We start from the raw sequence: 13,879 nt of genomic DNA on the forward strand, positions 1-13,879 counted from the left end.
CTTGCCCTGGCTCTTATCACCGGACCTGAAGAAGGGCTGGGACCTTTCTGTTGACTGTCACCATGCAGAAAGCAGTTGGTGCAACAGAGTTTGGGGTAATTCTGCTATATGTGGTGGCACCAGAGGCTGCGTTTCTCGAGCACACAGGGCTGGGAGTTAACTGCTGTCCTGCCCACAAGAGCTGAACCCATGCTAACCACTCAGCATGCTGGAGCTCACCCACTGGCAAGTGGGAATGCTTTAAAGCAACACTTCACAATTAAAATAGACAGCTGATTCTTTTCTTCGCTATGTTGTTGTAAATGAGGGACAAGTTTACTGAAGCTAATAAAGCCACACTGGTGTGAGAGCAGACTGAGCACGGTATGTGTACTGTCTCTGCTCATCAGCCTCTCTTCTTGCCTGAAGGATTCTCCTGTTCTTGTTTGTTAGTGCTTGCTTAGCTCATTGCATAGAGGATTTGGCTGTGCTGTTGAAAGCAGCATACTTATGCATGTGAGCTAAGGTAAAATTGGCTTATTTAAAAGGTTAAATTTGAACTTGCAGGTTGCATTGATTTGAAAGAAGTGGAGTGCACTAGGTTTGTAATATATGGGCTCTGTTCCTCTAGAGAAATGTTTCCCTTGACCTATCCCTTTTGTCCAAAAGTTTCCAAAAAGTCAGTGTGTGCTTCAAGGGGCAAGATTGTCTTTAAACCACGTAAATAAGTGGCTCTCCAGGCTGACCTCAGCGACAGCTGATCCAGCAGCTGGCAGTGGGGAGGCAGGAGCCTCCTCAGGGCTGATAAGTACAACCTGGAGCAAAGTAGGAATGGCCAAGGAGCTTGGATCCACAGAGGCTGAGGTGCTTGAGCCACTGGGAGGGCAGAGAAGCTGAAATGAAGGAAAGGGGATGGGTATTGCATTCATTTGTAATGTTTTCCTGTTGAAAACCATTGTTCTTATTGCAGAGTTTGTAGTACATTTGGAATTAGGAAAAACAACGTCCTGTGTTAGTGAAATAACAATTTAGGCAGAAGGCTTTGTTAGTGTTTGTGATCCAATTCCTGCTCCAGTGCTGAGGCTTTCTCAGTCTCTTGTGTTGGGCTCCGAGGGCTCCTGTGTGTGCTGCCTGCAGCCTCCCTGCTTGCCACGAGTGCTCTGCTTTGGTGCTGCATGGGCGAGCGCTGGACTCACGTTTGGCTCCATCTCACATTCATCACTGACCTAGAAAAGTGTCTCTTACTGCACACCCAGCAGGACAGGAAACATAACTCGGAAGCAGAAAATGGAACCATCAATTCCACACTCCTGCATGTTATAATATAATCTGTTTTGTTGTTGTGTTTTCTATTTTCTGAACTTTTAGTTAATTGCTATAAAGGGTAGTATTTTTGGTAGCATTCTGACTTCTGTTAATGCCACTGCTACTTCAGAAGGTGTCTGACAGATGCTGATTTATTGGAAAGCATGCTTTTTAAAGCCTATTATAACTGAATTATGTGCTGGCCATCCCAGCCAATCCAATGCAGCATCCCTCTGCTTTCACAGTTCTTTATTAGCCTCTCTGGCTGTCACATCTTGCAGCCCAAAGCTTAACTTATTTGATTAAATTACTTTGTGCAGAAAATGTCTCAATTCAGAATGAGAACAGGTGGATTTCACTGTGTGTCTTATTTTCCAATACTTTGTTTAGGCAAAATCCAGACATTATTAAAAGCTTGTATAAAAGCCTCTCTCTAAAGAAAACTGAAAAACAAACCAAGTAAAACTCAGAGCACCTAGCGGTATTTTATATAATTAAAAGTACCCATTTGAAACCACTGTGTGAGGAGCACTACCGTGACTGTTACATATATTGCCTATTACATACATTGAGCTGACTATTTTATGTATTAAGCAAGGATCCTTATAAGTAATGAAAATTCCTGTCACCTCATGCACTTTTGTCTTTAGAGGTTGTTGCAGTCCTTCCTCATTCAAATAGCCAGAGGAACTTGGAAAGTCACTCTACTTAGAAAACACCTTTTTTTTTTTTTTCCCAATGTAGAATATAAATATGTGAGGGAAAATCAGGGGTACTGTCTGTGACATCAACACAATACCTAGAACTACAAAAGCAAAAGGGAAGAATGGGGTGAAACCTAAACACCACAGCCTCAAGCAGGGCGAGGAATACAAACGCACCCAGGCAGTGTTTGTGTCTCTGAACAGGGAGCACAGTCACTGCTTCTGTGCACTTGGAAGCGTGAAAACCATCTTTGCTGAAAGTTTGCTGTCAAACTGATGCCCGCTCAGGGACTGCTGGAGGAGGGAAAGTGAGCAAGCTGAAGCCTGCCTGCCTGCCTTCAGGGAGATGTTCCTCGGCTGCTCGCAGATGCCAAGGGCTGGCTTCGGTAGGTAGATACCGCAGGGAGTGCTGGCGGTGTGTCGGGATGCTTCTGTATTCCCTCCCAGTCTGGCTGAGCTAGACACACTGAACAACACAAAAAAAGCCTTTTTGGAAAACTGATAACTGTTGTGTAAAGATGATTCTATGCTTTTGCTTAGATAGATTTAAGGGCAAATATGATGCAGAGCATAAATAAGATACCATTTTTATTACAGCTGGTCTCAGCCATTTGTCTATACTTCAGTCAGCTCATTTGAGCTTTCAAAACGAAATTAATGCTGTGAGCTGACCAAAAGTCAAAGCACCTGGTTTATGAAACTATGGGAAGCTGAGGGCCAGCTGCACAAAACGTGGTGCGTGGTGAACAGGAAGGTGGTGCAGGAGGAATGCATGGGGCTGATAGCTGTCTGACAAATAACTTGCATTCTTAGTGCAGTAAGGCAGAATCTATCTATCCAGAAACCTTTCATGGATATTATCTTCCCAGATCCTCAATGGCTTTGCAATCCCACGGACATGATGACAGAGGACGCTTTTTAATCAAGTTAACTGAATTGGCTTAACAGCCCCTTACATTCCTGGGGCTTTGCAAATTTGCTTCAGAAAAAATAATGTCCCTACACAGTCTGTATGTTCAGAATACCAAGCGTATAATTTTTTTTGGCCACACTAGTTGTTTTGGGGAAGCCAGTTTGATTTCTTAGGTTCTTAAGCAGACATTCAAATGATTTGCAGGTTTGAGGTACCTGAATCTCTGTACATGTTCTCAGCTCATGATGTCCAGATTTGGAAAAAATCCAATTTCCTCATGATCAATTCCTCTGTTCTTCTTATCAGTTCTTTCAAACTGACATAACCACTTCAGGTACATAATTTTCGTAAAATTTTCAAACATAAAATGTAAAACAAATATTGATTTATTCTCAGTTTAAAGCTTTACTTTTTTATTTTTAATCGCACCCACAGCATGTGTAACAAATAAAAATCAGTATGGTGAGAGCTTATAAAACAGATAAAGCTAATACTAAAATCATTTCAAGAGCTAACAAAATGAAATGTGTGTTTATTTTTCTAAAAATCAGCACCTTTTTCTTTCTTTGTTTCTTATATTCAACAGCCATCCTGGGTGAATGGCAGTTTGACAATATTCTTGTTTTGAAAATTAGGTACTGAGGGGTTTTCCTCTTGATCTACAACATATAATTGTGCAGGGAAGAAAAAGATCCTATACAAATACTGCACTTCCTCAGCTCAACATGAAAAGTATCTGCTCTGCAGCTTCATTACGAGAATGCCAAATGTTCCCTCGATAACAGAGCCTATGGCAGTATGAGCTTTATTGTAGTTTCCCTTAGCAAGTGTTGATGGATTTATGGAGGCCTTCATTAAATATAGGCTTAAAGGATATCCGCTATCGCCCACTTGTCAAAAGAAAAAATAATATCAAAGCCATCCGTGCAGATCAGAGATGCAGGTGTTAACAGTGCATTATAATCTGGTAGTGTTTAACTTGCCAGTTAATTGCAGTAGTCTTGTCTGAGTTCAGACGCTTGACAGATAAATTTAAAAGATGAATGCATCTCATGTAGGCTTAGGGCACATGTACATGGATACCATATTGCTAATGATTCCTGCTTTGGCATCCCTGTTCACGTTTGCATTTCTCTTACAGAAACGCTCCTTCCTGGCAACGACGGCGTGCGTGTGCAGCCGGTGCCCCCCAGGAGCAGGCAGTTCCTGCATGTTTGCTCTTGTTTTGAGTGAAGGCAATAGCCCGCGTCTGTCCCAGTGCTGCCTCGCAAGGGTGATGTTTCACCTCACCGAAGCTGCCTGTTTCCTTCTCATCTGTGAATCAGCAGCATGGGGAAGGCACGCAGCGTACGGGCTGCCTGCTGCACAGCTTCTACACACTGGCGAGTTCGCAAATCCCTGGCAACCCAGTCCCTGCTTCTGCACTCCTGCCTGCCTTGCAAATGCTGCCACTGCATGCACAGCTCCGAAACGAAGCTGAAAATATCATCTGCACTTGGTTATGTTTTCAGACTCAGAAGGCGCATCCTGGTATTTGTAAAACATGCAGTTGTGAAACAGGTAATAATAGGTACAAAGCATAGTGTTACAATTTGAGTTGCCTGTGGAATCATTGGCATTTTGTGCAACCAGTTACACATGAGCCATCTCCTTAGATGTCAGAATTACCTATAATTTGATACTTGGGTGTGGGTGTGGGTGTGGGTAGGGAAGCAATAAACAAAATAAGCAAAAGCTAATGTAGTCCCGAATCTGTATTGCTCTTTCAGCATATAAAAGGTCAAGTATTATTGTGACCTTTTACAGGGTTCATCAGGTGAAAACACAGGAGTCCTATGCATAAAAGACTCCATCATTTATTTAGTAATGCAACCAAAATTGAATAAAATCTATGGCATATTGTGCTAAGTAGGTAGTGAGTACAATCTGTAAATGTGCCGCCCAAGCTAACATCCATGGTTTGAGTGGGGAACTGGCACTAGGGCTTGCTGCTTGGAGGAATTTAGGCACCACCCTGTAAGAGCTTATTATTCACATGTTCTTTAATTGGTGGAGGGTAGAGACTTGGCTCCACGTGAGGGCTGGCGAAACACTCGGTGAAGGCATCACCTGTGGATGAGCAGCTGGGGTCACAGGCAGCGGATGCAGAGTCGCGAGGAAGAGGAGGTGGCAGTGCTGTGTGACGGGGTAATGGAGAAGTAGGGGAGAAGGGCAAAGGGATGAGGCAGGAAGGCTCTCTTCCAAAAACGGAGAAGCACTACAGTAAGGGCTTGCTTGATTTTTCTCAATGTACAGGTGGTTCAAAGCATTTGGAATCTAAAGTATTTGTGTAAAATAATTTTTAATACAAATTATGTTGCTTTCTCAGCGCTTGGTTTGCATTTGCTGTTAGAAAAGGGGACTGAAATGATCAGGTTATTTTAACTTTATTCCTTTTATGATCTAGGCATCGGTGGGCAGTCAGTCATGTACGCAGGCTGTTCTTTGCCAGACTGAACTTTCACTTGTCTTCACAAACTTGAATGGCAGACCACAAGAGACTCATGACTATTCAGGGCATAAAATATAATCCCACTTGCAAAACAAGTGTGCTTGCACTGCCTGCTCTGGGAAAAGATGCTAAATCATTCTAATCAACCACCTGGCAGTTTTGTACAGCCCTTTGCATTACAAATGGGGGCTCAACCTTGGACTTTCCGATTTCTGTTTTTGAAACAGGGTCTGTAATGTGCAGTGACAAAAACACCGGCACTATTAGATGAACTCTGCCTACAGGACAGACCCAGAGGAGACCAAGTGCTCCAGATTTGGCTCTACAACAAAGAATGCAGGGAAAAAAAAAAAAAAAAAAAAAAAAGCTGTTTGCTGTGGTCTTCATTTAATCACTTGGGGAAAAAAAAAAAGTTAACAAATCATAGATAATGATTTAAAATATGAAAAACAAATTAGCTTCTTTTAGTTAGCAGTTGTCAAATTCTCTGCTTGCAAAAATAGAGCATCAACTGAATGAGCCAGTGTCATCAGAGAAACCAAAATAGGCTTTATTTCACTTGATTTAACAAGCCTTGAGAAGTTAGACTGGAGGCTTTCCTTTGGACATTCCTTCTCAACAGGCAAATGAAAGGTTTGGGAATCAGGGGAGCACGTACCTGCCATGAATGGTGAGATCTGATGCAAAATCTCTATAGCAAGGCTAATGCTACAGAAGAAATATATCAAGGAGTGGGTTTAGTCCACTGTGCTACAGGCTAGTCTAGATTGTTCACAGTGATTTTCTAACTAAAATCAAACACATCACAACACAGGGCAGAAAATGAGAGTGCCCATAAGGAAGGCTCTGAAAGCTTGTTTGAATCCTGAGATGCTGTGGGAGCAAGTCTGCAGACTGCACAATCACAATTGCTTGATTTCTGGCACTGTTTGCCACATTCATACTAGCTGATTATGCAGGTACGTGTAAACCTGGCTGTGCATCCCTTTATCTACTCCATGTAAAGGAGCGATGGCATTCATTTCTGTCCTGAATCACACAGGTGTCAAGGGCCAAAATGTGGTGCTAAAAAAGAATGCTGGCAACATTAAAATTCAGTGCCACTTTCACCTCAGAACAAGTAACACTGATATTTGAGAAGTTTTATTTATTATACAGACTGAGACTAAAGGCTTGAGGCTATGGTTATCATTTTAGCCAGTCACAGCATTGGGCCAGTGGTTTTGTGGCAATGGTGATAACATTCGTGACAGTTTTGGTTACATAAAACATCCTGTTTAGGTGCTGCAGTTGCTCCTTTTATTACATTATCATTTGAAGTGGATTCTATCATTGTATATTTTCTCTCATTAAAAGAAAAAAAATAATATATGTATATCTTTTTATTCCTGCAGTTGAATATGAGAAAAACGGAGCAAATGGGTTTCAGGAGCTGAAATGTCTGTAGGAGGAGAAGGGATTTCTACTTCTATTTCTATTGCCCCCATGAGTGGATAAAAACGATAGATTGAGAAGTAAGAAATTAAAACATGATATTACTATATTGAAATACAGTATGATCTTCTTGGCATAAGACTTCCCTAGCTCAAATAGCACTGAAAATATCTACCTAAACGGTCTCAGTGGTGGTGCCTGAAACTGGTATAACTATTAATTACATTGCTGAAATGTCCTCGTTACAAAACGTCCGGATGACTGCTGCAACTGTACAGAAAAAAATTAAATGACAACTGCAGTTTTTGTGCTGTTGTAATCCGTAGTATGACCTGAGCTAGAACTCAGCAAGGACAGGAAATCAAACAGAGCTACCCAGAAACGCTGATGGGGCTCACTATTTTTTGTTCTTTTCCTTTTTTTATTTTTTTCTTTTTTTTTCTTTTTCTTCTCTTTTTCTTTTTCCTTTTCTTTTTCCTTTTTTTTTTCTTTTTCTCTTGCGTGAGAACTTCTCATCTTAAAAAAAATATTCTACCTATTTGGTGTATGCTATGCTAACAAATGTTTTTTTGGTAGATGAAATTACACCATTAGTGAGATGCTAATCAGAGTTTTCATTTAAGTGTTATTAGTCTACATCACTCTGATGTTAGGCACTTTCCACCAAAAAAAAGCACAAGATCTAAGAGTTAGCACTTGTGATACCACTATGCATGTCTTCTACTCATGTTTTTCTCTGCGTTCTTGCAAAGCAATTCTGTTCCTTCTCTAGGAGAAGAATCGCTCATATTTTTGCAAATAAGTATTCATAAAAGACTAGTAAATTATTTAAGAAATTAAATATTAGTATTATAAAGAAGTCATTAAATAATTTTGAACAACAAAATGGCAGGTCACATGACTTTCTCAAATATTTCACATTGAAAATAGGACTTACCACACTGTAGGATGTGAACGTGGCACTGAAGGATTAGGGTGCATGTTGTTAGCTTTGGGGACAGGTGCTGCATCCTTCAGAATACATACATTTTGTCTCTAACTGGTATTTTAAAGACTGTCATTTAAATGCCATAGTTTTTATATTACTATACACAACATGCTGCTGCTTAATAATGAGACTCATCATTTTTATCATGTATTTTTCTCACCCAGGATCCCAAGATGAAATGTGGCAGGAAAGTACAGACTGTGAGTAACGTACACTTTGAACTTACACGTGGGTTACTCACACTCTGCTCTTGGTCCCTGTCATTGTGGCATTTTAGCTGGGCAGCAACACGAGCAGCTTGGAGCAGCCGTGCAGGCAGATGCGTGCCAGCAGCCCGGGCAGCATAGAGTGGCATCGCATGTGTTCATGGCACAGCTGCATGCGTGCGTAGGCACTGAGTTTTTGCCCAGTGAACATTTCCAGGAAGGTTACTCATTAAGGGAAAGGTTTTGCCACCAGCCTGCCAATGGAAGAGGAAAAGCTGGCCTTGCCCTAGAAAGAGGTTCACATTTTGTAGTGACCAGGACTGCAGTGTAAGAGGCTGCGATGGATACGTAGCTCTGTTTTATACGATCCTTATCTGCGCTGGGCATTTCCTCCATCTGTAGAGGTGCACCGGTGTAAATCTTTGTGGTTTCAAACAGGAAGGAGCTACACTGACACAAACAACAGCCTCCAGCACATTTGCTGTGCAGGCGGCAGGAGCAAACTTCGGGCAATGGCCAGGGCAGCCGGAGCGCTCTTACCCAGCAATAACCTTGTCGTCAGCTGGCTGCAGTCAGCACCTAGGGCATGGCCAGTGCTCAGTGCAGGCAAGGTTTTGGTTACAGCCAATAGCCAACACCCAGGCTGTGATTCCCTGGGAGGTGAGGTCCTGGTGCAGCAGCATGCTCCCTGAGCTGCTCGGCTGCCCGCAGGCTGTGCTCTCATCCAACTTCCCATGGGATATGAAATAAAGAAATAATGGCACTCTCCCAGACAGATGTTTTTTGTAAAAGCAGTCACTTTGCCAAGCTGATTTAGAGCACTGCCACACAGCGAGGTACGTGGTACAGGGGCACGACGAAGCAGGAGGAAGCGATGTGTAAAGGGTACGGGCTGGATCTGCACTGACCAGCTGTGACACCGGGACACGGAGCCATCGCCTCGCTGGTTACAGAATTTGAAGTATTTTTTCTTTGTTTTTATTACTGAGATTTTTCTCAATCACTTGTTGGTTTTCTTCGCTGACTTTCACCAAGCTTCCACCAGGCTATCATCACAATTTCTGGTGGCTGACCAGATACCATTAGCCCTGTTAGACTTCCCTATTTGCTGCTTTCTAGATATTTTTAACATTTAAAAAGGATGTTGTATAGGAGCATTTGTCTTGCCCATTTTTTTTCACAACATCACTAGCAATGTATACATCATTTAAATGGGACCACGACAGTACCACTTCACAGTCTTCATTATGAAATACATCTTTGCCACTGGGAATTTTGTTTTTCATGTGTGAATGAAGAACAAGGTCAGCAGCAGGAAAGGTGTGTGGGCTGCAGGTGAACAGGGTGTATGGGTCTTCAACGATTCCTTTGCTTCCTTGTTTATGGCAAAGAATGTGAAGATATGGAGATGGCAGGCGGAAAATGCAATGGAGATGGGAGAGGTGGAGTGAAGCAAGATAGATGAATGGAGAGGACAGAGCAGCTGGCAGATGACCTGTTGGGCTGGGGCAGGAACGTGAAGCAGCTGTGGGAAGGCCTGTGGCTGTGTCCCTGCTTGACAAAACACGCACAGGCCAAGCACAAACAAATCTCTTCAAAGTCTCAGCTGCTGCCATCCAGCACGTTATTGGAATCTGGTTTGTACACCCAGCTATGATGGAGAGTTTATTTAAGTGATTTTTACAGAAAAACTGGAAGTCACAAACAGAGCTGACATGTCGGAACAATTTCTGCCTGAATTTACAGAGGAAATCCGGGTCAGGACCCAGAAGCGAGCATTGCCACGCGTGGGTGACAGTCCCCGGTCCCTGCACGAGTTGGGTGCGAGGTGGGCGCAGGCTCGGGGCGCCCCCCACACCCCTGCCCGCTGGGGGGGCCTCGGCTGCGGGCACGGCGGTGCCGAGGGTCGGGACCCCGAGGGGGCGAGGCAAGGGGCGGCGTAAAGCGGCGGGGGCAGGCCGGGGCCGAACCGGGCCGAACCGGGCCGGGGGCAGGCTGGAGACGAGGCGGGGCGAGGCGGGGCGGGCGGAGCGGGCGCGGCACCTGCGTGCTGCGAGCCCGGCCCCTCGGCGAGCCGAGCCGAGCCGAGCGAGGCGCTGCTGGGAAGCGCATCCCGCCCCGCTCCGCCCCGCCGGCCGCGGCCATGACCGACAACATCCCGCTGCAGCCCGTCCGGCAGAAGAAGCGGATGGACAGCAAGCACCGCGGCGGGTGAGCTCTCCCCGGGGGCGGCTGCTGGGCTGCCTTCATCCCCCCCGCCTTCATCCCTCCCTGCCCGCTGCCTTCATCCTCCCCCGGCCTCATCCTCCTCCTGCCCGCTGCCTTCATCCCCCCCCCCGCCCGCTGCCTGTGCTCGGGGTGTGGGTGGGGGGCGCCGCGCCCTGGTCCGAGCCCGGAGGAGGAGGTGAGGATGAGGAGGATGAAGAAGATGAGGAGGAGGCGCTGACAGGTTGCTCCTGACGCCATTGCCGCGGCACGCCCGGCGGAGGGAAGGCTCCTGCCGGGGCCGGGGGAGCACGGCCGGTCCCTGCGTGGGGAGGAAGCAGCCCGGCCTGCCCTCATCCCCATCCCCATCCCCGGGCTGCTGCAGCCCGCAGAGCCCGGCGGACAAAGCGGTGCTGGGCGGCAGCGAGAGCCCCCGGGGGTCCCCGTGTGTCTCCCCCCCCCCCCCCCCCCCCGCCAGCCCTCCCCGTCGCTTCCCTGTCGGGTGGGGAATTGGGGCTGGGGTGGGGAATGGTGCTGCTGCCCCAGCCCGCGGCCTCTGCTTGGGGATAGTGTTGGCCCAGCAACAGTGTTTGCGGATCCGTGACAAAGGTCTAGGGCTAAACGCGCTATAACTGTATCAGTGATAGCAATACAATGTCCCTGCTCGGCGATGTTGCAGCGTTCCGAATGTGGGATGTGTTCCTAGAGATGCCTCTGGGTATTCATGCAGATATTTCCACCCAGGAAGCTAAATAGGAGTGATGAGCCTCGAACACTGTTTGCGTAGGAAATGGCCCCACTGCCAGACAGGTTGGTTTGTACGCAGCAGAGCGTGCGGGGTACCGAGTTACCTGGCTGTCAGGAATTGCTGTGCAGGCCTTGGACATGTGTGCTTCTAAATGTGGTGAGTGATGGGAAAATAAAGCAAAACCTCCAGGGAAATTACACCTGTCAGAACAAGAGGAAATTGTTACTTTTTCCGTTGTTTATTTTTTGTTGGTTGATGGTTTTGATTGGGGTTCCTTTAATGGAAGTTGTTTTCTGTAGTTTATTTGAATTATTCCTTATTATCAACATTGTTTCTATTAGCTGGCACGGATGTTGCCACATCAGCCTAGGCTGAGCTGAGAGGTATGTGTGATGCAGCAAATAATTCCCCAGCCTCTGTGTAGCATGCATGGCTGGACAGGTTCCACAAGGTGCAGCCACCGTGGCATTCAATTTGGTGATGTGATTGAAAGGGATCAGAGAGAGGAGGCAGCGGCCAGAGAAATTTCTCAAAGGTTCTTGAATCATTTGGTTTCAGAAAGTGCTCCAAGCTCTAGCAAGCCCCTGTTAGCAGTGTCTGACCGAAATAACCCTCATCTAACCTAAGCTACAGTTCATTGGTTATGGACCTTACCTAGTGAGCAGTCACAGAGATGATGCTTCCTGTGCTAGTAAGAAATTTTGGCAGCATGAAGTTGTGAAGGAAGATGAACATGGGATTTTTCTTACTAGCAGTCTGAGTAACTGGGATTTGGGTTTTCTGTTTGGTGCAGTAACTGTCTGGGGACGTGATTGCATCCTGGGAACTCTTGTCTTGTTTTACTGATCAGTAGGCTGTGATAGGTCAGTAATTCAATTGGATGATAGATTGGATTGCATTGAGGTGAGGCAAATGCAAAATACTGTTAGCAACTGAAGGAGGAATCAGCCAGCAAGCTGAGAAGGGTCCTGGGGTCAGATCCAGGATGGAGTCCTGGGAGCCGTAAGCCATAATCAAGACCTTCTTACTTCCGTTTCCTCTGAGAAAAACACAAACAAAGACACTTGAAAGTCACCTTCGTTTATACATATGAAAACCCAGTGGTAACCAAGCCTAGAAAGCCTTCACCTTAACATAGCCCTGACTGCACTTTGTAGAGTGTCTATTTTTCCCCCAATGGGGACAAGTTCTTGGGCAGATTTTGTTAGCTTGGTCTTTTGGAGTGGGAAACAGATTTCTCTTCCTGTACTGAATGGCTTCATAGAAATCCTTGTGTGTGTTAGCAAAACAGAAACAAATGCCTAATTCTCCCATTGGCAGCCAGGGGCAGGTGTCATCCAAGCACAGCTTTGATTACAGCCTCAGTCTCTAGCGTATTTTGAAGAGAAGCCAGGGAGGAACTCCCACAGTAGTCTTGCAGAGATGAATAATGGTCCAGACAGCTGAGATCTGTGTCAAAGAGAGAAAGCATGTGCTTAATAAACCAGTGGGAGTAGTGGTTATCTGTTCCTGAGCATAACTTTAATGTGGGTCTTCCTGGCCACAATCAAAGACTGTGCTCTGTGTTCTCCTTGAATTCAGCTGTATTCATCCAAATGCTTTGCAGCACTCTGAAAACCACTATGAAGTATGTGCCAGTTAGGAAGGAAGGATAGCATTAACTAATGGGACTGCTGGTGCTGTGGCATGGGAGCCTGAGCTTCCCAGGGGCTGCGCTCTGACGGGAAGTGAGCTGCAAGTTCCTGAAGCACCCCAGATGCTCCGTTCAGTGCATGACACAAGTTTTTCCCTAAATAGCTTATGGTCTCAGTCCACAATCCTGCAAGGCTTTTTTTGAAACCAGCAAACTGCTGCGCTCACGCTGCCTCTGCAATGGAAAAAGGCCTCGATCCAGAAACACGGGGGAAGGACAGGGAAGGAGGAGCTTTCCAGCATGCGCATGTGGGCTCTTCTGGTCTGTTTAAAATGGCAAATTCCATTTCAAAGTCAACAGAGAGAGACGGGAGCTCCTGGCAGCCACCTGCCTGCGTGTGGGTGTGCCAGGGCAGGGCCAGGCTGGCTGCCTGCAGTCAGGGGGAGCTGCAGAGATGCAGTGCTGCCTGTCCTTCCCCAGCTGCCCTGAGACAGGGCACCCACCCATTGGGTAACATGGAGGTGTGTGAAGACGTGAGGTGGTCATGCACAGCCCTGATTTCTTTTTTCATTTAAATTAATGGATAATTCTTCATATGCTTTTACAATAATGAAATGTAGGAGATGGGTTTGTATATTAAAGGTGCCAGGGGATTAACAGCACTGCCTGTGGGAAACGCAGAAGCATCATCTGAGAAATGTGATTGTTGTTGTAGGAATGATTGAATGCATGGAGGAACTTCAGCAGTAATTTGACCAAAAACTATCACCGTATTAAGAAAATGTGGCACTTTTTTCATTAGGTTTTGCTTTCATAAGCATTTTTAATTTTCTTTCTAAAATATTTCTCTGTCAGACATGACACATTTATAAATAAAAACTGCCTCTTGGTGTAGTGGCTGTTAGTTGGACATCTGACAGTCAATCTCTCATATTATTGTTTCTTACATCATTACTAAGAATGCATTTTTGTAACCGAATATACTCCCATGTGAAATACACAGTAAACCTTTCTGATCTTTACCAGCTCACGTTCATTCAGATCCCTGTGCAGATGAAAAGCCGTATCACCTATAGGACTCAAAGTTCAGGATGCTGCTCGCATCAAAAAAGAGATGCTTTTGAATGATTTTGGTGACTTTAGAGTGTTTTTTTTGTTTCTCAAGTTGTGATTTAGAATGTGAATGGCATGATGCTGTATAAACTTCCCCATATAAGTTGTCTTCATGCACTTTTTCATGTTATTTCTCTAAGATACTCATTTATAAAGTTCA

At 45.3% G+C, this 13,879-nt stretch overlaps 1 protein-coding gene across 1 annotated transcript in view; it reads left to right on the forward strand.

Annotated features, from left to right (window-relative positions):
- Nucleotides 1-10,053: 10,053 nt before the first annotated feature.
- The window catches only part of ATP9A (ATPase phospholipid transporting 9A (putative)), a 62,594-nt gene continuing 58,768 nt past the window's right edge, over nt 10,054-13,879 (forward strand). The window contains exon 1 of the mRNA XM_035548342.2: nt 10,054-10,231. Coding sequence (XP_035404235.1) covers nt 10,164-10,231 — 68 coding nt within the window. The 5' untranslated portion in view covers nt 10,054-10,163. The remainder of the gene's footprint in view (nt 10,232-13,879) is intronic.

This window comes from Cygnus atratus, chromosome 16 (assembly GCF_013377495.2).
Source record: "Cygnus atratus isolate AKBS03 ecotype Queensland, Australia chromosome 16, CAtr_DNAZoo_HiC_assembly, whole genome shotgun sequence".
Lineage (NCBI taxonomy): Eukaryota > Metazoa > Chordata > Aves > Anseriformes > Anatidae > Cygnus > Cygnus atratus.